The sequence below is a fragment of the Nylanderia fulva genome, unplaced genomic scaffold, assembly GCF_048542155.1.
Source record: "Nylanderia fulva isolate GAGA-0341 unplaced genomic scaffold, ASM4854215v1 Scaffold31, whole genome shotgun sequence".
NCBI lineage: Eukaryota > Metazoa > Arthropoda > Insecta > Hymenoptera > Formicidae > Nylanderia > Nylanderia fulva.
The window spans coordinates 1,906,781-1,933,922 of NW_028190379.1; the positions used below are offsets into that span (position 1 = coordinate 1,906,781).

General features: G+C 32.3%; 1 protein-coding gene across 1 annotated transcript in view; it reads left to right on the forward strand.

Annotated features, from left to right (window-relative positions):
* LOC114933929 (multicopper oxidase 3) overlaps nt 1-26,736 on the forward strand; it is a 53,366-nt gene extending 26,630 nt beyond the window's left edge. Inside the window, exons 2-10 of the mRNA XM_029306524.2 lie at nt 18,087-18,450; nt 18,775-19,059; nt 19,453-19,726; nt 19,984-20,188; nt 20,518-20,702; nt 21,444-21,639; nt 22,175-22,387; nt 22,476-22,706; nt 23,046-26,736. Coding sequence (XP_029162357.1) covers nt 18,087-18,450; nt 18,775-19,059; nt 19,453-19,726; nt 19,984-20,188; nt 20,518-20,702; nt 21,444-21,639; nt 22,175-22,387; nt 22,476-22,706; nt 23,046-23,215 — 2,123 coding nt within the window. The 3' untranslated portion in view covers nt 23,216-26,736. The remainder of the gene's footprint in view (nt 1-18,086; nt 18,451-18,774; nt 19,060-19,452; nt 19,727-19,983; nt 20,189-20,517; nt 20,703-21,443; nt 21,640-22,174; nt 22,388-22,475; nt 22,707-23,045) is intronic.
* The last annotated feature ends 406 nt before the right edge of the window (nt 26,737-27,142 follow it).

Consider the following 27,142-nt stretch of genomic DNA (forward strand, 5'->3'; position numbering starts at 1 on the left):
ACCCTGTATTAACAGTGATTTTATGGATTAATTAATCATTATACTTATTCACAACGATACGATCTGCTAGTTTGATAGTCTATATAGGTATGTACATACATTGGTATGTGTGATATGATGATATACCAGCAGAGATAGATTCGCGCATCAACGAAATAAGATTTATATTGTATATATGGGTAGAAACTTGTTGCGGACAGTGTTAAACTTATTATTCTATTTACATAAATTGATCGTTAAGATAAAATGATGCTTCCATTTACAACTTTATCACGAGAACGCTCAAAATAACTAAAAAGTTTTATGATAAATGACAGTTGCAATATTACTACTTTTTGACAGTGACAGATTGTGCTTTATGTAGGTCGAGTGTATTTATCTTGAAGTTTCTAAAACGCAGTAAGTTATATATTGCACTATAAAATTATTGTAAAAGTAAAGTATAAAATATATATCAATATATAAAGCTATTTTATTTTTTTTTGTAATTTGTATGTGCGTATTAACGATTTAAATGATGTGTGATTTATTATGATATATAAAGAAATATATATAATAATACATTTATACTTTTAAAAAAAATGTTAAAAGATTTTATTAAATTTTTATTTTTATTTTATATATTGTATGTAAATAATTTGTTCAATTTCCATAAGTTAGCTATTTATACAAACGTTTCTCTGATTAGTTCTTTAAAAATCACATTACGAATGAAAATAAGAAATCAAGTAGCAATAGAATTGAACCATTGAATTAAATCCAATTATCCTTGTTTGACTCGTGACTAGATTTAAAATACGCGACGAACGATCAGTAGATCCTTTTACGAAAATTCTTCCCGTTTCCAGGAAATACACTTTGATTGACCTGATTGCAAAAGCAATTCTAAGCGGTAAAGCAAACTTATCCGCAAATAATTGTATAGATTTAACTTTTAAATTATCACGAATATTATTTTTTTAATTTTAATAATGGATTGTTTCACGAATTCTGAATATTTGTGATATAATATAAAATCCTTATTTTTCCAAAAATTTCTTATCTTAATTTGTCGCAATAACATCGCGTTTGGCTTTTAGTCGAGATGAATATGGCGTTTTATAATATAGAATGTTTAAGCTATCTCGTATTATTAACATGAAATTCAGATTCTGACTTCATTTGTATAATATATAGGACATTTCAGATGTTATACATTTTCTCTCGACTATTTTGCATATAAATAATATTGTTTGTCACGACACTATTGTTTGTCACGAGAAAGTGCGCGATGTTTCTCAAACGTTCTGTAAATCTCAAAGAAAAGAAATGCATGAAGAATCATACGGGATTCGAATCACGTTTCTATGAAATTCTCGACATTCGTGCTTCTCGCAAATCAATACCTTTTCAATCATGACGATATATCGACACAAGCCTTATGTCGACTCATCATCATGAACCGTTAAGGACGTAGCATCAAGAACAAGTTTTAACAAAACGAAAAAAGGAACATGACCACATTGAACTAAAAAGCATCTTAGTTCGCGTGTACATATACCAATATCTTACAAATTGAGAAATCAAATTTAGAAAATATCTGTCACTTATATCAATTAAAAAATCTTCATATTATTTAATATTTTTTTTTAATTTATAAAAGTAAAATTGATTTTTGTGTCGATATCTTCACTTAAAATAAATCTTATAAGAAATACAAAAGAAATATTATAAAAATCACTTTACATGTAAAGTTTTAATACAGTCTGTCTCCGTTTTTCTCTAAGAGGAATTGATAATTAACAGTGCATGTGTAAATTGATTATTAATGATCTTTGAGTGTATTATTACTAATTATATATATTTGCGAGCATGATACATCCTTGTAGTGATTTATAGTGATCCACAGGATGCACTGATTCATAGCGGAGCATTTTTAATTAGGGGTGAGAAAAACCATTAACTGTGATTCCGTTAATTAACTTAATTGCTTTAAAGAAAACAAAAACCATTCGCGTTCTCACCGTTATCTTAAAGAGAATATCAATCGCTGTCAGTCACATGCGTTAGTTTATCGAGACAATTATAGATGATATATCAATATCATCAAAGGTATTGAAACGTCTCTTCTGATATATAATACTGTCAAAATGACATTGATATTTAAAAGCGAAATGAATTTAAAGTTTCTACGTGAAGCCTCTTGATTTTAATTATTTTCTTCTTAAATTTCTGTCTTTAAAAAATTAGGCGAAAAATAAAATTGGGCTTTTTGTCATAAAATTAAATATTATTTTTACATTATTATACATTTATGTACTATTATAATTAAATATTATATTTCCTTTATTCTCGTATACATATATTTGTATATGTATGTAGGTGTTTGTTCGTCTTCTTCTATTAAAAAAAAAAATTTGTTAACTTGACTAAACCTTTTAACTAAATATTATTTTGTTAATTAAACATATAAAAATATTTAAATTAAATGTAACATATGAAATCTAAGAAAACGTATATTTGACTTAGATACTAATATATGTTGAATTAACAAAATAGTTGTCCACTTCTCGTTTTCGTCGAGTTTAAGGTTAAATGACCCCGTCGAATCTTTACATAACGATCGCGTGTATTCCGGGTGGGCCCATTAAGTCGGTGTTAAGCGAGATGAAGCCGGAGTTCCTTGAGCGCGTGCACTTGACATTGACAAGACTGGCGGTAGTGACGGTGCGCCCGATGTACGATCTCCCGAAACTAGCCCGGCGGCTTTCTTGCCGGTCGTTGACTGCTTAATGCTATCCTCTCTTTATCGGTCGAAGAGCCGACGTCGGTACCGTTTGGCAAGGTCGAATGGCAATTTTTTTAAGCCCGTTACGAAAGAGTCGGCTGAATCATTCTATTATAACGATATTGCAACCATTAGGTATATTTGCATGATTTGCATTTACGCATACGATTTTCTCATCAAAAAACGATTTGGAAGGATACTTCCGAGAAGATAGAGTTCGTTCAAAATTTATAATTTTTTTTTATATGCAAATAATTAAAATATAAAATATAATTTATGGGAAGATAAAATTGTCAAAAATGAAGTCGAATTTTCCGAATTAACTGGGCATTGTCAGGGAATTTTATAAATCTGGAATTGTCAGGGAAAAGTCAGGAAATTTTACCATTTATCTGGATTTTTTCATATTATTCTACGTTTGTCTTAATAATTTGAAATTTTTTTATTAAATAAATATAATTTTCTGTGTTGTTAAAAATCGATTCATCTACAACGTGATTATTAATTTATATCTTCATCGTCGTGTTATTTTATTTCAATGTGTTTGATAGAGATACAAAATGTTGTATGTCTTGATAGAGAAACAAAACTAAAAAATTTGATATAATATAAATAAAAAAGGTGATTATTTAAATAATTTATAGTGACATGTTTGTTTCGATTATCGTACATAATACAGATTGTATAATTTATTTAAATTTTACCTTCCGAACCTTTTCATTGTTGACAAAAATATCTCAAGGATCTCAAAGATCATGATTTAACATTTAATTGATTTATCATATATAGATATATGCAAATTATATATTTGGAAAAAATAATACTAAAAAGTCAGGGAAAAAATGAATTTCTGGTCTTGGAAAATCTGAAAAAATCAAGGAATTGTTTTCATTGAGTCTACTGGACACCCTGTTAATTTAAAAATGAAAAAACTTGATATAAAGCAAGCTGCCTTTCTTGGTATTCATCATTTTAACTCATTCTCGTCATAACGATTCTATAATCATATCCTGTCAATATATACACTTATACGAGTTAGAAGTCTTGCGAAAAAGATAATTTTCAACGCGAATCTCATTAATGATTGATCGAGAGACCACAGCCTTACGTGCACCCCGATCCGCGAAGGCGAAAGGTAATTTCGCTGGTGAAAACATCGCGGATGCGGAGACGTAGGAAGGATGTCTATCTGGATCTCCGTGTGCGCGAAACAGACCGACCACTCTCTATTTCCGAAGCAGCTGTCTCAGCAAGTCGAAAACTGTGTCACGCTTTCTGCATCACTTCGCCGACACGTAGGCAGTCGATGAAATCTAAACAAAATCGATTTTGCGAGCAACTGACCGATCGTTGCTTCGAGCGAAGGATTAGGATGATCATCTTTTCAAAAGGAATTTTTTTAGAACTGAACTCTCTCGTCCTGTAAAACGAAAGACCGATTCATTCAGAGGTAATCTCGTGAAATTTTAACGTAACTATAAATCATCGTCACATGGATCAAATCAATTTCATAAATAGATTTTATAAAAAATTGTTATATTCGATATTATATTTTGTTGTTTCTAATTTTTAAAAATATTAGTTTTAAATGCATGTGATACAATGAAACTAATATTGATATAAATTTTAATAAATGAATATATGAGATATGTGCAAATAATGTAAATAATCTTTAAATAATTTTTTAAACACAAATTTTATTGCATTTTATAATTAAAAAATCTTTATATATGACTGAATTGGAGTAAAAAAATTTTATATATAAGTTTATATTTTATTATCATAATGTTCCTTAAGTATCATTGTATTATATGTTACCAAGTCATTTCACTTAATCACAGTCACGTTGCAATGTATCAGTCGTGTGTGTGAATTTATCTTGATCCGTAAACCTTTCTCCGTTACAATCTCTGATGTTTCGCTTAAGAGCCTTGTTGCAAATCAAAGAGATAATCATTTGTTTGATCATCACTTTATCGAGCTCCATAATATAAATATGCTGAATAAATTAACTTTATATTTCGGATAACACTCGAAGCTGGTTTATTTCCTATTGCAAGTTTTACGAGAAAATCACGACGTATTTTATAGTACACATTATAATACATCACATATATTAATGGTAAATTGTAACTACTTCTAACAAAAACTATATTACTTTTAAAATACCTTATTAATAATTTATATTAAAAAAAAATTAACATTTTATATTATTCTCAAATAATTATTCACCAGGATTATAGTACATACTTTTACTGACTTGAATCATTATACCGTCCAACGATTATGTAGGCCAATTTCATTGAAATTAGAACTCAGATTAAAGATATTGCTCTATTTAAATCGGACTATATTTAGCGTAACACACAATGAATTGCAGGTTAAAGTGTTTTTGTACGAGCTCAAACTCAATGTTGACCGTAATAAAAAAGATTATACTTCCGAGTATGCCGATTTAAACTTGAATAAGCCAGCAATCGCTACTGTGAAAGTGATCTTTCGCGATTTCAAAGTCAGGCTGGTGATGAATGAGCCTATGTGACGGCCCATCAGCCGTGAAAGGACAGGCTTGTTTGTGTATTCTTGTGTTCGCTCAATTAATGTTCCGATCAAAAAAAATATGTCGAGGTATCTGTCGAAGTGTCCATCAATTACGCGCTACGTTACGTGAAATTTATGTATTCTTTTTTTCATTTACCTCATGACTTCATACATCACACTGTGTTTGACATCGTAACATTTTGATGGAATGCTGAATGACGACATTTTTCAAAGAATTATATTTAATTTAATTATGTTGAGACATAATTTTAATTCATCGAATTTTTATTATATCGAGACATAATTTTAATTCATCGAATTTTTATTATGTTTCGACATAATTTTAATTCGTCAAATTTTTATTATATGTTTCGACATAATTTTAATTCATTAAATTTTTATTATGTTGCGACATAATTTTAATTCATTGAATTTTTATTATGTCGCGACATAATTTTAATTCATGAAATTTTTATTATGTTTTGAAATAATTTTAATTCATCAAATTTTTATTATATGTTTCGACATAATTTTAATTCATCGAATTTTTATTATGTTTCGACATAATTTTAATTCATCAAATTTTTATTATATGTTTTGACATAATTTTAATTCATTGAATTTTTATTATGTCGCGACATAATTTTAATTCATGAAATTTTTATTATATGTCTCGACATAATTTTAATTTATCGAATTTTTATTATGTCGCGACATAATTTTAATTCTTAAATTATTATTAATTATAAAAATGTAACCAAATACAATAACAACGAATTAATGCAAATTGTGTTTCTTGAAAATAATTAAAAATTTATTTAAATTACAATACCCTTGATTCAAGGAAAAATTTTGCCGGCAACAGCTCTGAATAAATTTCTCACTCTGCATAGTTTCTATTACATAACGTCTTACCTAGACAATGTAACCATTATATAAAATTATGGAACCTCCCTTGTAGGGAGGCCATTTGCCTTTGCATAATTTTACGATGTTGAATAATACGGTGATAAAACGACTTCGAGAACTGTTTCAAATAATACGGCGGAAAACACAAAGCTAGATACATATAATCCTCAGTAATCAGAGCTTTACTATAGCCTCTCTGCTCTCGCTCCTACACGAAGTATAATCTTGCGGAAACAAATTACAAATAATCGAGCTGCAGCTTGTTCCGCCGGCGAATAGACGAGTGAAAATGAGAAAAATATAAAGAGAAAGAAGTAGAACGAGTTCTCTTTCCCAAGTGGCAGTGGCTCAGGCGCATCATAAACTACGCTATTACGGATATATAATCCGGATATTTTATGGGGAGATTCTACCTAATCCGATAAAGGCGCAAATCCTTTTTTAGAAATATAATCTCTCAAATAGAAATGATAATTTAACCGAATAATCATTTGCTTTGAGAAACAACTTTCCATAACTAGAATATTAAATTAAAATTTTTTTAAATTAATTTTGTATTTTATTTGAAAAAGATTTATAACGATACGTCTACGACAGATGTAATGAATAAATTAGTACTAGTTTTTATTTTCACACAAATAATTATCTACATTTTTTGTAAGCGAATTTTGTCAAATAGTATTCTCGAAAAATTATATTCTAATATTAAAGTATATAAAATTTTAATAAAAATCAAAGAAAAATTTACTTTAATCTGGGTAAAGAAAAATTTCACGATGTAGAACAAGAAAACGCCACAGAAAAAAAACAAAACGTCGATAATAGGTAATATTAGTGCTTTATTATGATTCTATATAGCATCGTGTATATATGTTTTATATGTAATAATCGATACTTTCTCGTATTAACTGATAATGTTCACACCTCCAACTTAAATCAAAGTGTGAATTTAATGACAGAGTTAAAAGCAATAATATGGCAATAATAGATTTTCCCAGATACTCCCACATATCTGAAACTTATAATTTTCATCATTATAAAGAATATCGTCTCCCTCTCTTTCTTTTTTTTCTCTTCTTTCTTTTTCTTACTTTAATTTTTTTTTAATTTTAATATAAAAACTATATTTAGTTTCTCTTTATTGTTGGTTATATTTAATTATAATTATTTTGAATCATGATTCAAGAAATATATAAATCTTTGAGACTTTTTAATTAAACTAACCCTTTTGGATATTTTAATTTTAGCATTTATAGAATTGTTTTCAATTTTCTATATACATTAAAATTTTAGCGTTTGGTGTTAATAGTTTTCGCAGATATGTAATTGAATCTACTTTAAAAAGCAAAATTATGCATTAACGACTATAGTAACGCGTTTCGTGTATTCTCTATTTATTCATAATAATTTTTTAAATGATTTGTTTAGTTGTAATTGTATATAATTTTAACATAATTTATATTTAATTTATAATATAAAAAATTATTTAATAATACTGTATTTTATGCATGTCTACACTGAAAAAAGTATTAAATAATTAATATATATTTAGTTCAATACTGTCAAATAAATCATTTATTTGAAACAAATAAGTATTTATTTGTTTTGAAAAGAATTTTCTTATATCAAATAAATTTTTTTTCATATGAAATAAATATTATTAGTTTCAAATAAACGATAAAACATGAACATGTACAATTGTTTTCACGCAAAGGATATTTTGCTCTTTTATCGCATTATATTTGAACGATAACTTCTATTCAATTAATTTCTGAGTCCGAAATGTTTTATGCCACTCTTATATTTTAATTAATTAATTAATTCACGTTAATAACATTTCTATTTTATGTACACAGTTTTCTATTTATTCTCTCTCTTCAACAAACGAAACAAGAAGAAAGGAGTAACACGTGGTGCATAAAGTCCTTTAATTACACTCGCGCACGGCTGACTTAATTGGCTAATTCTATCGCGACTGCAGCAGAATGATGCTAAGCATCGAGCGGAAGGGTGCATTAGCCGCACAGTCAAACGCAAAGTGCATCTTGCATCGCGATGCAGCGGTAGTATCCTCGGACCAAGACCTTCGCGTCTAGGTGCTCTGCGAGCGTGACGTGATTCTACGTAGTAATTACCTGACGTTTCTCTGCGGGTCGCGTAACAATATTGCGGCACCAGCTAGTTACTCAAAGAACTCCCCGTCGATCAACAAATAGAGATATATACTGCTTATGCGCGTGTGTTGTGAATATCAAAATCGTGACGCGTTAAAAACGTGCAATATCGCGCGCTTCTGATGTTATGTAACAATTCGTTCGAGAAATATATACATTTTTTTTTTGTTAAATTTTCTCTAAAGGCTATTAAAGATTACGAGAAGCGATGACATTAAATCTCGCGGATGCATAAAGTATCTTCTCGTCTATTGTATGGGATATATTCTGAGTCTCTGAGGTGTTTGTTTTTTATGCGAGATAATGTGAGAAACTTACTATTGAATTAAGAAGGTGGAGGTTAAATAATAAACATTGCCGAATAAATTAAAATATTTTTTTTCTAAGAGAGAGAAAGAGAGTCCGAGAACGCACCGTATTATTATAAGTAACTAGTAAAAATAAATGAGACGTGAAAAATTGACCGATATAACGATGTATCCTGATTAATCGTTCCTCCTGCTGTAATTTACAGTATGCATGTATACATTATTATTACGACTAAAATTTCACTTTCCCCCGATGATTCTAATATCGAAAGACCTTAACGTAATGATCCGCTCTATATCATTACCGCAATCAAATTAGTTCGCTATTACATTTCACACGCACGCCACGCAGGCACGATTGCATTAAAATTGTTGAGCAAATTTCACATCCATGATTGACCGAAACTCGAGTAACAATCGACATACTCTACTTTTTCTATATCGCAACTGCAACATGTAAAAGCAAAGGTCGGTCTCGATCAAACTCAAGATTAAGGCTAGGCGGAAGATTCAGCTAGGAATGGATGCACTGAAAAAAAGTATTAAATTAAGAAATATTTATTTCATAACTGTCAAATAAACCATTTAGTTGAAACAAATAAGTATTTATCTGTATTAAAAAGGATTTTCTTCTATCAAGTTTTTTTTTACATCAATATGATTTTATTAGTTTTAAATAAATTATTTATGAGGCAGTATATTGAAATAAGTATTTATTCAAATTCAATTTTTTTTTTTTAGTGTAGAAGTGTAAATTTCTGCGCGTTATAGTTAAGTGTAATATTCCTTTATCATTTTTCTGAAATGTGATGCTGCTTTCCACGTTTCACATGTATGTCATATTTATACACGATTTTTTCTTATGACTATACTTCAAAATTTTATCTCATTCATATAAACCTATTTAAATACGGATATAATTAAGTTTCTAAAGTATATTTATTGAATATCATAAACGTTAGGATTAAATCTATGTTTATTAAATCCATATATTTTTCTCTCTAAAGATATATTTACCCTGCATGTAATATGCGATATTTTCTGAAATACAGAGTCTAATTCCTTGCATATATTAATAGGTAACACGCACATATCACTTTCTCTCTCAAATTAAATTAAATTATTAATATTCTGTTACGATCAAATAGGAATTGAGATATAACTATATATTAATTTTTCCTTTTTCGTGGCACATATAAAATTGCAAATTTATTAATTCCTAGAAATATTACAGTTGATTCTCTCAACCGGTTCACTCTGAATCTTTCTTCGTGCAACGAGCAGCTCCTTAATTATAATTATCCCATACAATTATAATAATTACAATGATTATATAATTATATTCTCGTTGGCATTCAAGAGATGACAGAAGAAGAAGACGTATATATCTAAAAGCGCCGTAAGACGTATAGCGCGATAATGGCCGAACATTATTAGAAACATCGCCGCTCGCAGAAGGGAAAGTCACGAGAGAATATTTTACGATCGCAATCTATATATCGCTAGGCGAGCGGTCCGATAATTACGATACTGCGAAAATTACAATGCGTGAACCCGGGTCTCGATCGACGCAAAGAAATAGAAAAAAAAAATCGGTATTCAGAGGGTGGATGGAGTTGTAACGTTTCGCCAAGGAAAGTGCTCGCTCGCTCGCATAAAACCGCTGCGTGGGAGAAGATCGGAGGAAATTTCATTTTTAGTAGGACGTTCCCGACGACCGTGAAATTTATTCCTTGTGTGTATGCGAGAGCACTTCCGGCGGCTGCCGCTATTTCGCGACGATGGACAGCGGGCAGATCTTTCGCGCCTTTCTCTTATAACGATCGTTCAAGCGAATCGTTTATTTCAGTGGCTCGCGATCGTCTTATTCGCGTTAAGAAAGCTAGTGTATATATCCTCGTCCGTGGCTAATGCAATCGCGGGAAAGATCTTTTGCGAGAACGGGACGAGAATAAAAAGATCGGTGTGTTCGGGTATTAATTATCGGTTAATTGCTCGGTCGAGCCCCGAGAGCCACATCGTGTATTATCTCGAGATTAGTGGACTTCGTTTTTTGCTTCTCGCAGGTGAGAGGTGTAACAACTTCATTCTCGCATTTTTCCGACATAAATCGCGCGAAAATCGAAACTGATTTTTCTTTAGCCACGAGCTCAAGTGAGCGGTGTTCTTTCAGAGAGAGAGAGAGAGAGAGAGAGAGAGAGAGAGCAAAGATGCTGGTACGAGATATTTTTTTGTCTTAATTTAGATGCGGCGAGTAAGATAAATGAACGCAGGATGGAGAAACTTATTTTGAATAATAATGCGAGGCAGTTGTTGTTTTTCAAACAACAGTCAAAGTTCTATAAATCAAAATCAGGATGTCTAGTCAGGGGTCAGGAAAATCTGGAAAACCGGGCATTGTCCGGGAATTTTATAAATCTGGAATTGTCAGTGAAAAGTCAGGAAATTTTACTATTTATCTGGATTTTTTCACATTCTACATTTCTCTCAATAATTTGAAATTTTATATTAAATAAACTTTTAGCACGCTAATTTTCTGTGTTAAAAATCGATTTATCTACAGCGTGTTCGTTAATTTAGATTTTCATCGTCGTGTTATTTTATTTCAATGTGTTTGATAAAGACAAAATTAAAAAATTTGATATAATATAAATGAAAAAGGTGGATTATTTAAATAGTTTATAGTAACATGTTTGTTTCGATTATCGTATATAATGCAGATTGTATAATTGATTTAAATTTTTGTTTCAACTTTCGAACCTTTTTATGGTTCACAAAAATATCTCAAAGATTTCATGATTTAACATTTAATTGATTTACCATATAGCAAATTATATATTTGGAAAAAATAATACTAAAAAGTCTGAGAAAAAATGAATTTCTGGTCTTGGAAAATTTAAAAAAGTCAGGGAATTGTTTTCATTAACAATTAGAATGTTTTTCTTTTCCTTTTTTTATTGATTCTTTTGTATGAGTATTATATCACATTATATTCCGTTAATGTATTTTTCTTTTCTTTTCTGATGTATAATTTTATTGTTACTTATTTTTGTAAACTAAAGAGTCTTGTACTCGTTTAATAAATAAATTAATTAATTAAATCTATTTGACACCCTGTTATTTCGAATAATATCACATTATATTCCGTTATTGTATTTTTCTTTTCTTTTCTGATGCATAATTTTATTGTTACTTATTTTTGTAAACTAAAGAATCTTGTACTTGTTTAATAAATAAATTAATTAATTAAATCTGTTTGACACCCTGTTATTTCGAATAATAATGCGAGACAGCTTTTCAAACAAGAGTCAAAATTTTAAATCAATCTCCGAATCGCGTGAATACATATATTCCATCCGCGAAACCGCATCGCGGTACTTTTCGGCATCTTTTTTAGAATTCTATCTCTCACGTAGAGACATTTCCCTCGTCACGCCCGATTTAATGAGAGAAACACACGCCTTCTCAGCGAGCGCGCTTTCAATAAACGCGTCGATCGAGGAAAATTGTTGCGCGCTAATGATGAATATACCCCATTGAGGTAATTTCTCCTCTCCACGTGGCAGTCTGACGTTTCGTGGGTTACAATTTGAGATACGCATAACTCCGCGGATTCGCGGCGTAAACCGCTCGTTATTACATCCATCAGCGCAATCGAAGCTGCGTTTACGTGCAGTCATTACGTACCAATCTTGATGCGCTCCTCCCGTATCTTCTCGACGTATTATCTTATCCGATGTGTGTTTCTCCGTCTCTTACCTTCTCGCTCCGACTCGGAGAGTTCATACAAGAGCAACTGCTCTTCGAGTCGTTCCCGTAAGATGAGAGACGAGGGCAAGGACAAGGCCAAGTTTGCGAGCGGATCATCGTACTTTCCATCTCGCGCTCTCCTCGATCCACGTGCTTTTCTTCTGTCAGCTGAATCGTTCCAGCTGACCGCAAATGGCGCGAATTCGTTTTTTTTTTCGATTTCTGCGCATTCCGACAAAAAATTTAGACTTATTTATCGGTAAATTTATTATTTAGATGTGTTTTTAATTAAATTTTGCGACAGAATTTTTTGAACAATTATCCATTTGACATTTATATATAAAAGCATCACATATTTAAATTCTGATATTTTTATTTAAAGAAACATTTCGCATTTGAAAAGTATCAAGATAAATTTAGATTTTACAAAACTTATAGTGCATTTTTTTTATAATCAGGAATATTCTAGTGCTATAAACGCGCGTCATTAAATTTATATAGCATATAATTATGTCACATAATAATTCGGAGATTATAAAAAAAGGGAAACATGTGAATAAAATTTCTCAAATGAAATAGCGCGAATTAATTGGGTTGCGTCTGAATATGTCTTCTTGAAGAGTTCTCGCTCGGAAAACGAGAACGGAGGATTAAGATGCGACATTATAAATGTATCCGATACCGTCGCATCATGAGCGACTGCTGGCATTTTATTTGAACTTTCACAAGACGGGTCGCAATCTCGGTCTAGCGTCTCCCACGGTAAATATCAATAACGTTGCATATATGGTGAGAAGAAAATCCGATCCTCTTCTGAAATACGTGCACGCACGCAGGGGCGGATAATACTGAGATTTTTCTCACATTTTTTCGTCTTATGACTGGCAAACGCAATCGTCGGAAGTAAACACCGTGGCCTCTTCGCTCGAGAATATGTTATTATTTCACACTTTCGTTCTCGCTGCTTACACGTCGAATCGATATTTCCGTGAATGTGAGACGAGATTCGCGCAGATCCTTGTCTTTCGCGATTTGGCACGCGAGCGCTTAACTGCTCGAAACGAAAGCGGAACTTTGATCACGCAATTTTGCGCAAATTCCGCTCTCACTTCATCGCGTGTTTCTTTATTTTTAAACTGTAGGACCGCACGAGAAGAAGTGACTGTCAAAATTAGCTCGCAGTTAAAGTAGCGAAATTTTATCGACAATTTCCCTAATTTTGTACAACCTATCATTTTGTTTGCATTTATATTTTGCCGCACGGAGAGAATTTTCTCTTCGAATTTACCCTGAAAATCATAGTAATCATGGACAATATGGTATTGGAAGAATTTTATAATTTCTCTGATTATAATATTTATCACAATAAAAAATATTAATATGTGCACAGTAAATTTTAGTATGTACATAGTAAAATTCATCGAACATATTTTACATTTTATTGTGGTAGATATTACTATTTTTATTGTAATAAATATTAATCAGAGAAATTTTTATAAAATTCTTCTAATACCATATTGTCCATGATTACCGTGATTTTCAGGGTAAATTCGAAGAGAAAATTCTCTCTGTGCAGAAACTGCGCAGACACCCGATACGTGCGCTTCTCAGTCGTTGCGCATTTCACGTGACATGTTTGACATTTAATTACACCAACTGCCGATAGCATTAGTTATGCTTGCCTCGACCGTCGCTCCTGATTTCGTTGCAGCTGGCGATGATGCATCCGCATTTGTAGCAAATAAAAAAGCTCCATCGTCCCGAGGAAAATATCAACTCACGAGAGTACTAATGACATTTCATACAACTTGGCGATCCTTTATATTGTCTTCATATCGATCGCATATCTTTCCGCTAAATTATTTATGAACACGGAAAAAAAGAATTAGCTATCATAGCTAAATTTTAGCTGTCCATATATTACAACCTGAAATTTAATTACACCTAAATTTTAGCTACGCGGTAACTAATATTTTTTAGCCATATAGTTTAATAGAGAATGTTATAGCTAAAAAATATTAGCTGTCATAGCTAAGGCATGATAATTAAATTTCATGTGTAATATATGGACAGCTAAAATTTAGTTATGGTAGCTAATTTTTTTCCGTGAATCTTTCAAACATATCGCATCTCAAAATATTTTTTCTGACCTCGCAAAGTGTTGATTCGGCTTCGATCAAATGCAAGAAGCGAAAAATGAATGGAAAAAAAAGGAAATCGTGAAAAAGTGTTAAATTGAGTTGAAAGCCGTTTACGTTCAGTCAAGTAAGACGTTGGAATAATTAAGGAGATCGATAACCGATGTCTATGAGAGTCCCCACAGGCGTGAACTTAATCGCAGGCTTGCAATCGAAAATGTGCATTATTATGCAGCGTGTTGACTTGTGCGTGAAATGATCGAAGAAAGTTCAGATATGTTCAAAAGTCGACCATTTTAATTTCTAAACTTTGAATGATATTTTCCACTCTACAAGTTACAGGATGAAGCAAAAATAAAGGAATTTGATATTGCGAATATTTAAAAATTCAGAGGAGCAATGAGAAAATTCTTTAATACGTTTAATCTATCATTACTTAAAATGAATATATTGAAGAATATTTATAATTCATAGATACAATTAAACAAATAAAAATAGAAAAAATTTATATTATATCAGATTGCAACAAGCAATAATATTATGAGAAATTATGACAAATCTTTATTCGCAATTGTTATAAATTCAATGGATTTTCTCCTAATGCTTTCACCGATCGGCATCTCATTCCGTAATTATTTTCGCTAATTCCTCTTCCGCCGCGAGCATAAGGAAGAATTAAGTCAATGCGAATTAAAAAGAGAAAAACGGAGAAATATTATGAAAATTATATGTTATCTCGCGCGCGTGTATCTCGCGAGATCAATCGTGTTTTATGCAATTATATACACGAGTTCGACATCGCGGGCTAAATGATCAGCAATTCTCTCACGAGAATTCACGAGTTGGTAGTAGAATCATAATTAACTCTACGAAAGTGCGTTCTTTTTTTTTTAATACAACTTGAATTGTTCGTTTCAACAGAAACATGCTTCACGTAACTAATATATACTTCGCTAGAGACTCTGCAATTTTAATTATCTGATTGATCTTATAATCGACGCATAATATAATAATATATTACATAAGTGTGAATATAAAAAATATTAGGTCGTTCCATATGATTCTGCAATGTAAACTTTTTAAAGCGTTCTTTGCCAATAAAAATCTTTATATTTGTACATATTTTATATATTATTTTCAAGCTCAAAACTTGCCTTTTGAGCGATATAAAAATTGTTTACTCATATTAAAAAGAATGTTGAAAAAAGTACAATCGAAATCAATTAAAATCAAAGACTAAAATCAGGTATAAAAAAGCAAATTTTGAGCTTTAAAATGACGTATAGAACATGTGCAAAGATAAAGATTTTTTATTAACAAAAAAAGCTTGAAAAAGTTTACATTACAAAATCAGACATTTCGTATGGAACAATCTAATATATAATAAAAAATATATAATTGGCGTGCAAATGACGTGTCTGTTTCGTCAGCAACGATTAGGGACAATCGGGGAAAGCATCGGTCATACCTTGGAACGGAAATCGGTTGAACAATCGGCGGTACAGGCGTGAAAATGGAAGTGTGACGAGTTAATTGCCGCGCGAAAAAGAACCTGCGAAGTACCGTGAAAGCGCGATTTTGTCTTGCTTAATTCATTGTTTTTTTCATCTTGCACAAGCGCGCTTACGGTTTTATATACATATACTTACGACAGCGTCGTCATCCATCCCGCCGTGTCATGGTGTAATATGAACGACCGAAACCACGAGAGGACGAGTCGTTACACATTCGCGTTATGCACTCGCTCTAAATAACGCGACCGAGCTAGCACATTGCCTCATCGTCCCATTGTCACCCGGTAATTGTCATTTGCGTGACAGTTCTTACCGGATACACAAGGTGGATCTTCTAGATTCGCTAACTTTTCACATTTTCAGAATGTTAAATAATCTGATAATTTTTTTTCTTGTTGCACTCATTAGCTGAAATTTAAATGATTTTAATATTTAAATTTTTAATTTTGTATGTTGATTGAAATAAAATAACATTTTTAAATCGGAGTTTAAATTATAATATAAAATTATATTCACATATTCTATGTAAAAATAATATATAATTTTATTATACAAAATTTTAATATATAATTTATAAATATAATTTAAAAGATAATTATAAATTTATAGTTTCGGATAACTAATGTAATATCAGTAGAAAGTATATAACATAATTTAAAATTTTTGTAGAATTGTATCGGTTCTCTATTACGTATTTACTTGAACAAATGTTACAATCAATTGATATAAAGCATGAAATATTAGAGGTCATATTTGAAAAATCGCAAGATAAATTGTACACAGCAATAACTGATCTTTACTAATGGTACATTCTATCGTAGCTATTACTAACTTCAAACGTGACTAGAATGCGAAGCAGTTTTCTTTTTTTTCTTCGCTACATATCAATAAATCTCGTGTAAAAGTAGTAAAAAATTTGGTTATTTTACAATAGTGAATTATTATCAAAAAGAAGCCAATCGAAATAATCAACAACTTGACAATTTGTCAAAATTATTTGTATCAATTTTTTTGTATAAGCACGAATTATACTCGCACAATAATCAAGACTTTTTGAGACATTTTGCATTCAAATGCGCTTATTAAATCTTTATATATATATATATATATATATATATATATATATATATATATATATAATTTGTGTGACGATCAGAAAAAATTCAGCTCTCTACTCCAAAATATTGTATTCTTGCTCTGCAAAGCAATGTCTCGAGATTTTTTTTCAAAGCTGCACGCGACTACAAACCTTTACAAAAGGCAGTATAAGGAAACTTATTTTTAAAGATATTCTGAAAACGTTGGACTCAAAACCTCGATAGTTTTAATGTCGTTACGCTTTCATGTATTGATTGAAATTGAAATCGTATCGAACGTGATTGCTATACACGTAACGAGCTAAAATTTCAACTTTTCCTTATTCTTCCGTGTATCGTATTTACAGGATTGATTGATACTAAAATAGAAAGAATGCTCGTAATGATACGATTACGAAACTGCTCGTAGCTTACGATAAAGTAACGATATCGTATATACGACAATCATAGAAAATTCAATAGTAATAAGGAACTTATTAACTATATCGCAATTTGGAAATTCGACATTATAAAAACAAAATTAAATGCCTAAATACAAGCTTAATCTTTTATTCTTCTACTTCCTTAAGATCTTCCTGAAAGATTACTTTCCACTCCGCAATTAAGCTAATTCATCCATACGGATAATTAATTACTTTACATGTTGCAAATTCATTAATTAAAATTATTTAAGAATAATATCCGGTCTTTTCTCTCTTTCTCTTTCAAACAGCTCATCTATAACACATTAGCGAAATATCTTTACATAATATTGTATTAATAATTAATTTTTTCCGATCTTTATATAAAGACCTATGGCTTCTCTTTGCTTTTGCCGCGTCATAACTTATACAATTCTAAAAAAATATAAAAAAACCTTATCTAAATAAAATCTATATACATTTGCAGATCAAACGATAACAGACCAGTCGGCGTCGTCCTCGTTCTGGAATCCCACTCTCAAAACCGACCTCTTCGCTCAGACTGACAGCGCGACTTTCTTCCCCACGGCCCACGGCCTGACGCAGACCCATCCGACCAGCACGGTTTTCCGCAGCGGTTTCGGCGGGATCGACAACCTCGGCAGTCGAGGAGTGACGATAAGGCCGCCGAGGACGCGGCCTCTCGATTACAACGAGCGCTCCACCGCCGAATTGCGCCGAAATCCATCGCTCTCGTCGCCGGACGAGTGCGCTCGTGCCTGCCGAGAAAGCGAGCCGCCCAGGATATGCTATTATCACTTCACCCTCGAGTATTACACCGTTCTCGGGGCGTAAGTATCGTCATTATATCTCGAAATTATCTTAAAACGATGGGAATTGCTAAGGAGAAGATAACAAGCTCAAATTTATTCATAGGAATTCTAATTCCTTTTTGACTTTTTCAACCAAGTAATTGGTTTTTACCAAAATAGATTTTTTAATGGAAAAATTAACCTTTCCGAAAGGCAGTATTGTTCCTTTTGAATATATAAATTGCTTAAATAATTGGTATCGTTGCAAACTAGTTATATAAATATAAATTTAAAGTGTAAGACAAGGCACCAAATTTTACTTGGTCACGGCCAAGATTTAAAGCTAGTCATATAAATTTCTAGAGCGTGTCAAGTATGCACACCGAATGCAACCAATGCCGTGTGGAGTGATTGTCAGTGTGTCCTGGCTGACGGAGTAGAGAGAGGTATTTTGACAGCGAACAGAATGATCCCTGGCCCGAGTATACAGGTATGCCAGGGTGACAAAGTTGTTGTTGACGTGGAAAATCATATAGAGGGAATGGAAGTCACAATTCATTGGCATGGAGTATGGCAAAGAGGATCTCAATACTATGACGGTGTACCTTATGTAACGCAGTGTCCCATTCAAGAAGGCAATACGTTTAGGTATGCATAGAAAAAAGAGATCCTATTTTTTTTGTATAATTACATTTTTATCTTCAAATAAGTTATAATTTCTAAACAATTTTAATTTTTTTATGAGAACTTTATTTCGAAAAAAAATATTTAAGTATAACTTTGTAAGGGAGTTATTTTTATTTCGTAAAAATATTTGTCAAAATTTAAGTTCTCTTTTCAAAAAAATTGAAATGTTTTTATAAACAAATCAATGCACCTCTCAAAATAATTAAGGGATCAAAAGAAATTGTTTAAAAAAATAGGCAAATTTTAAATAGCTGTAATTAATTTAATTATTTTGAGAAGTGTATATTAAAAAAATGTTTGAATAACGATTTGCGAGATCCATGAAATAAAATGATTGTAAATTGATATGTAAAGATATCAATGGACAGCCGGCAATGAAGGTACACATTTCTGGCATGCTCACACTGGCATGCAAAAGATAGATGGTCTCTACGGGAGCATAGTAATCCGACAGCCGCCGAGCAAGGATCCCAATAGCAATCTATACGATTACGATTTAACCACGCACGTGATACTTATCAGTGACTGGTTCCACGAGAGTGCTGTCGAACGTTTTCCGGGTCGTCTTGCAGTCAATACAGGTCAAGCACCTGAAAGCGTCTTGATCAATGGAAAAGGTCAATTTAGGGTACGTCACTTTGGATATTAATTGATTCTCAACAAGGATGATATACTGTCTAACGTCATCAGATAAGCATCGGCTTTAATTTATATTAGAAATTTCTTTTACAAGCTCAGATTTTTCGATATATAAAAAAGTTAACAAAAATTTAAAGCAACTTGTATATCTGTGCAAATAAAATTGCGAGCAAGATTTTTCGATAATAAAATTTTTTTACTATTATCGCAGACGAAGATTTTAATCGTGTATATCTTTTAATGCAGGATCCTAATACTGGTTTCATGACAAACACACCCCTCGAAGTATTCACGATAACTACGGGTCGCCGTTATCGATTCCGATTAATTAATTCATACGGATCGGTATGTCCTGCTCAAATCACAGTCGAGGGTCACACTCTCACAGTCATCGCCACCGATGGTGAAGCAGTTCAGCCAGTACAAGTGAACACCATAATTTCATTTTCAGGTAAAGCGATTTTATTCCACATTGATTCTAAATATTTTAACAAAGTTGATTTAATTAATCATTTAAGGCAAATAAAAAATAATTATTGGAAAAATGAATTTTCTGATATTGAAATTGTAACAATAAAAAGTTCACGAAAAATAAATAAAACATTTACAAAAGTTCTGAATAAAGAAATTAAATAAATTATTTGTCAAATAATTGATTCACTAAATGATTAATTTAAAGAAGATTATTTGCATAATAATTAGCAATAATCGATAAAATTCATCCTTCACGAAATCAATCAAAGATTGATTTTGCATTAACATTTTACGTTTCCACAATAGGTGAACGTTATGATTTCGTCATAAATGCCGATCAACCTATCGGTGCTTATTGGATTCAACTTCGGTCGCTCGGAGAATGCGGAATTCCGCGGGCCCAGCAGCTGGCTATCCTGCGATACGCTCGTGGTCCTTATCAACCGACTACTACACCGCCTACATACGATTTCGGTCTTCCACAGGGTGTCGTAAGTACATTTCCAAAATTATTAGTTGTTTGCATGCCAAATATTTTTTTACGATTGAAGCTAAAAACGAGATAAAATATTGAATCTTTTCATCCAGAACAAATATTTAAATTTAAAGGATCTTATAAAATATTATCTTAGTATATGCACTGCCATCTGTTTGAATGCTAAAGACAAAAGGAATTCGTATGGATATATAATTTATATATAAATAAAAAAATAAAATATAATTATTTATTGAAATTACCATCTGTATTTCAATGAAATTAAGATATCGATTTTCATATGTGACTATTGATATGAACAAAATTTGATAACGAAAAAAGATTTACTTGTTTATCTTCAATCGATAGACTAGAGACTTTCTTAAAACCTCCGTTGCAAGAGGAAAGATGTGTTTATATTTCAAAGGAAAAATTTCTCGTGATAAAAATCTTTCGAGAAATTATTTTTTTTTCTACTTCTTTTCTTATCCAATTATTTTTACTCGAAAGAAATCAGACCGAATATTGAACTATGATTCAAAAAATTTGTTTTAAAAAATAAATGCAACTATATCTCAAATATAAAGTAATATGCCTTTTATACTAATTGTAAAATAAAAAAAAATCTATTTTTATCCTAGACTTAGATGAAAAACAATTAACGCGGATTCAATTGACTAATTAAATTCAAGAATATTTCTTAAATAATAAGGATTCGATGTTGCTATTGCGGAGTCAAGAATGGTCTCTTCTTCAGGTCATGAATCCCTTGGATGCTATTTGCAATCGACCGCGCGAGGATGCAGTTTGCGTGAGTCAATTGAAGAATGCCCGACACATCGATCAAGGCATCCTCCAAGCACGCCCCGACGTGAAGATCTTCCTGCCGTTCCGCTTCCTGTTCTACAGACCCGAGGAGGTCTTCCAACCGCAAACCTACAATCGCTTCCTCGGTAAGGACGCGCTAATAGCTGATTTAATTCGCAAAAAAGAAACGAGCGCGAGTCACGCGATAATTGCGTTTGATTTTCATTTGACATAAACACGGCCTTGGAAGCTTGGAGGTATTCTCAGGAAGATATGCTTAAAAAGGGATATAATCCAAACGTGCTTTGTGCATGCAACATATTTCCGACGATCCTTGAGACGCCAAGAATTATACGCGAGATACTTTGCGGGGTATATTTGCTATAAGTGGTGTATACTTTTTCCTCGGGACAATTAGATTCGATAGCATGAGGAGGTACAAACCGGTTATTTTATCGAGGCGCGTACAGGGTGTTCCGAAATTATCGTCGTATCTTTCAATCGCACATTTAATTTTACGCTTAGATGTTCCTTTAATGAAAAAAAAAAAAAATTTAACTTCGCGAGCTTTATTCACTCAAGGATTAATGAAGTTATCATACATTATCATCACTTCCTCGTTATTACATATTTATGTGAAAGTTGCAAAGACTTATCGCATTATCTCGGTTGTGACCGCAGTTGCGCCAACTGGTGACCATGTGATTTCTCTCGTGGACGAGATCTCGTTCACGTTTCCTCCGGCACCGCCGCTCTCGCAGATCGATGACATCCCACCTGAACAATTCTGCAACGGTGACAATAGACCAGCTGACTGCGGTGCCAACTGCATGTGCACACATCAAGTCGATATTCCGCATAATGCGGTCGTCGAAGTGGTTCTTGTAGACGAAGGTAAGTTTGCCACGTTCATTATTAATTTTGCTTTGCAGAGCTCTTTTGTATTGGGCGGGAAAATACACTGGAAAAAATTCGATTACAGTACAACAGCCCAATCTGTCGCATCCCTTCCATTTGCACGGATACGCGTTCAACGTAGTCGGCATCGGCCGTTCTCCGGATAGGAACGTGAAGAAGATCAATTTGAAACACGCCCTCGATCTCGATAAGCGAGGTCTCCTGCACAGACAGTTCAACCTGCCACCCGCTAAAGACACCATCGCCGTTCCCAACAACGGTTACGTCATCTTCCGTTTCCGCGCAGACAACCCGGGTAAGTTTAACGCAACGACGACTTAAAAACTTCTAGCGCATTATTCTGATGAGATGCAAATTGTTTACATTCGCAGCTGCTCGCATAATTACAAAAGTTTGCGTACACTAATTATGTTGTGTGTCCAAGTATTATGTCTACATAAAGTGTTAGCTTAGTTGCCAATTGACTGCGCACTTCTCGCCAACTTTGGAAATAATTTTCTGCGAACGAATGTAAACGAGATTGCTATCGATAACACTAATTAACTTACACACCATTATTATTTTGACTTTCAATTTGACTACAAGTTATAAACAGGAATTACATTAATATTAAACAATATCTTCTTTTGTTTAGGATACTGGCTGTTCCATTGCCACTTCTTGTTCCATATATTGATCGGCATGAACCTGATTCTTCACGTCGGGACGCATGCGGATTTGCCACCGATACCACCGAATTTCCCGACCTGCGGTGACCATTTGCCGCCCATCACGCCGCCTCTGTCGCTGAACGCGTTCCATTGATGTGCGATTGACTGATGAGCGACGAGCTCAAAAGACGAGCTGACTGTCCAGGGTGGAAAAAATCTCCCCGGTTTTTTCCAGTTTTGCCCGTCCCGAAAGAAATATATATGTGCTGGACAAAATAAACAAAATGGACAAAACTGAAAAAAAATTTAAAGATAATAAAGTTCGGACAAAATAAACTTTAAATAAGAACTTTGGTTTTTGACAAACGAAACTTTATCTCTCATTTTATCGATTTTTGTATTATTTCATATTTCATCCATTTCGTCTATTTTGTCCACTTTCTTTCAGTGCCCCGAACAAAATGCCAACCCTGGCTGAGAGACGCTCCAAAGTTTATACACGATATTTGTAGCATATTTCTGTAAAGTAGCGCGCGAATCTGTAATATCCTTTTTTTTTTTAACTACGCAACATCTCGTCGGTCTACTCTTGAGAACGTACTTTGCTCGAGACGATCACGATCGATTGCGAGCAAGAAATTCGATGAGTGTCGACCCCCATTATCTTACGTAACCGGCTGAGAGCGAAGAAAATGGCAAGCTGAGTTAGAGATACGTGCAAGATGTCAGTGAGGCAATGTGAGTTAACAAAAGGATCGATGCCCTGTTGGGCGTCATGAAACGATGAACGTTCTCAGAGACGATGATGACATTACGTTGACGGCAGTCGATAATTTATTGTGTTCCAGATGCTTCACCCGTCACACTGTCATTCCTGCTGCATGACATTCCTTGTTATCCGTGCATTGTCGTCCATACAACGCAGATATATTCACATTTCACAGTCATATAATATTCAATCGCGCAATAATCAATTTTTATTATGAAATCACATCATGCAAGTTTTAATAGAAATATTTACAGCACATTTATTGTTACATTCATAAATCCCGATGTGGCGAGTGAAGCATCTACAGTTGGAAACGTACAAATGTTACTGACTAACGTTTGTAACGCTCTGTAAATAATGTAGAAATAGTCACTACACTTAACGAGATTATTAATGCGGGAGTAATGGATTGTCGAACGACGACGATCCGATTACATATTGGTGGATTATCGTAAGGGTAAGTGGCCCCTTCCAGCAGGCTGGACCTGTACAATCGTAAAATCCGCGATTTGCGAAATTTGGAGATTTTGCTACATTAGCTCCAAAAAGAGTAACCTATACGAGGATAAAAATAATTTTTTGCATAAATAAATAAGAGGAGATATATTTATTTAAATTAATAGCGCTTAATTTTTTCTACTAACTGCAAATCTTTTAACTCTATTTCCTCTGATTGGTCTATCACTTTAATCATCCTTGCTTTATCATACTTTCTTATTCTTTTTTGTTTAAAAAAAGATGTAACACCATTTATATATATATATATATATATATATGCAAGTAAAAATAACACGATTAAAGATGACAACGAATTTTCCTCGACAGATCCAGGCTCCTGAAACAGCCTCTTATTAGGGGAGTAAATTTGCGCTTGTGAGCAACTCGCATACTTTGTTTTCATTTCATCAGCCTAAAATTATTTTAAATTGATAAATGTATGAAAATAAAATTGTCGCGATATCGAAATTTTGTAAGACGATCTAAAGATAATGCGACAGCAAACTGTTGTCCTTGAAAAAAATATGTTCTTGCACGAGACTATACATCAATGCATATATCAACATGTTATTTATTATTTATTTTTCTATTTTGTGTTAATTTTCAAACGCACCATCCACTCCAAGATTAATTCATTGAAAGTATTCAAAAACAGGCTGACACTTTATAATTAAAATACCGCGCATGCGCATGCGGTGCAACAATATAGCTATATGTTTATTCATGGTGCCTCCATTTTCGATGGAAAATAATCTACATTAATACGTAACTCACGATTAACGCTTAACTCATTCAGTCATACATAGACTAATATATAAAAAAAAAAGATACAAAACAATACACATAGATAATCGCACACGCGCGTACATCGTGCCTTAATACTGTAGATAATCTTCTGATTCATTTCATTAGATATACTCGTATTCATCGAGATTATCGAAACACGAAATCGTGAAACTATTCTAACATGATTCGATGGTTTAATACAAAAGAAAAATGTGCAAAAATATAAGAATAGTATAATTATATTTAACATAACAATAAATAGTTAGCGATTAAAGGTATGAAAAGAGATTATTTTTATACAGAGCGTATTTTATCATTTTTTATTTTAAATTGCAGTCTCCTTGCATTAAGCCATCGAATTGCGAGTCCGCTTTTAAATCCGTTGCTTTCTCGTTTGTTTTTCTTTCCGACGAGAAGAACATTCCTGGGATTGAGAAGCGCGATTTAGAAACTGATGCAAATTCGGATGTATCTTCAATACTTTTATTCGAAGCAGTCGGAGACTGACAGAATATATTCTATTGGTCTACTCGAACAGACACACGGGTTGTGGGATAGCGAATGTATGCTGTTTTTCAATATTCCATTTTATCCTTATAGTAAGAGATAGTTTACAAGAAAAGTAATGGAGAACGTACCTGCCGTTTAATTCATTGTAGCACAAACACGTGGACTTTCTTGCGAGCGACGTTGAAATTCAGTGGCTTGAAAGCAGTGAGAATTACAATTTCATCGTCGATAATCAATGCTTCGTCATTCGCAGGCAATGGGAAGTGCAGAATACTCATAAATAAAGCCTCAGTTCGCAAAAAATCATGATATTCATATTGTTATATGCGGAAACAATCAAGTCTATTGCAATATTAATATAAGTCGCTCTCGCGATAAATCTAATAAGTAGGTATAAAATTATAAAAAAAATTATAATTATTTAATAGATATTAAATTTTATTATAAAAAGCAATGATAATTCATTATATTGTATTTGCATTATCACCACGTGTACTACGATAATATGGTAGTGATCGACTGCTCCATCGCACTTGTAAAGTATATTATCTTCTTAACGTACTAATCAAATTTTCCAAGACAGCTGAATATCTATATATGCGATCAATTTATGATAATACTAATTGAATGTCTATTTCTTAGGCTGTGTAATTGAAATTATTTTAGAGAATTTCGTAAAAATTTCCATGCAGTTTTCAGAACAATTCTCTTTAATTATCAAGAGATGTTTGTAATAATAAAATTCTGAAACGAAATTTTACATACTCATGTAAATTGTTGTCTAGTTTGGCTTCTTAATTCGAGAATCTTTTCCGTCTTACTAAAATCAATGCGCATTCGTTACAGCAAAAAAAAATAGTCTATTATATTTTGATTAATTCTTCACGCAGATACATTTTTTTGTTGTAAATATTATAATACTGAAGACTTTTTCAGTATTTCTATAGGTAGTATTATCAGGTCCCTTCTCCCCATGTAATTACTCATTTATTAAACCTATATACATACCAGCAGTTACCATTTGTAAACAAATGAGTTTTCATATTTTATATAAAGTATTTAATAAATAAAAAATAGAAAAGAGAAGAAAGAGAGTGGAAGAAAGAGAGATTATGTTCATGTAAAGATGCATACAAATCTACTGCTTTCTGCGAACTATTCTCTCTATTCTATATTTTATTCTAAAAATGTATTTTTAATAATAAATCGTTTAAAAAAAAGTAAAACCCATTATTTAATATTTCCATATTTTCCATCTTCCTCTTTCGAGGAAGCTAATTCATTCCTCAATATATTTTCACACAAGGAGTCTAAGTTTCTTTTGTGTAAAAACCGCTCTACTTATAACTTTGCAGAGTTAAAATGAGTGTTTTGCAAAGAAGATGCAATATAACTCCTGCATAGTAATAATCCGCTCATTTAAGATATAAAGATAAGTTAGATTATAAGAGAGATAGTAATAAAATATGAAAGTAAGAAAATATTTCTGGAAAAATTAGAACGTGAAAAAAATGAGAT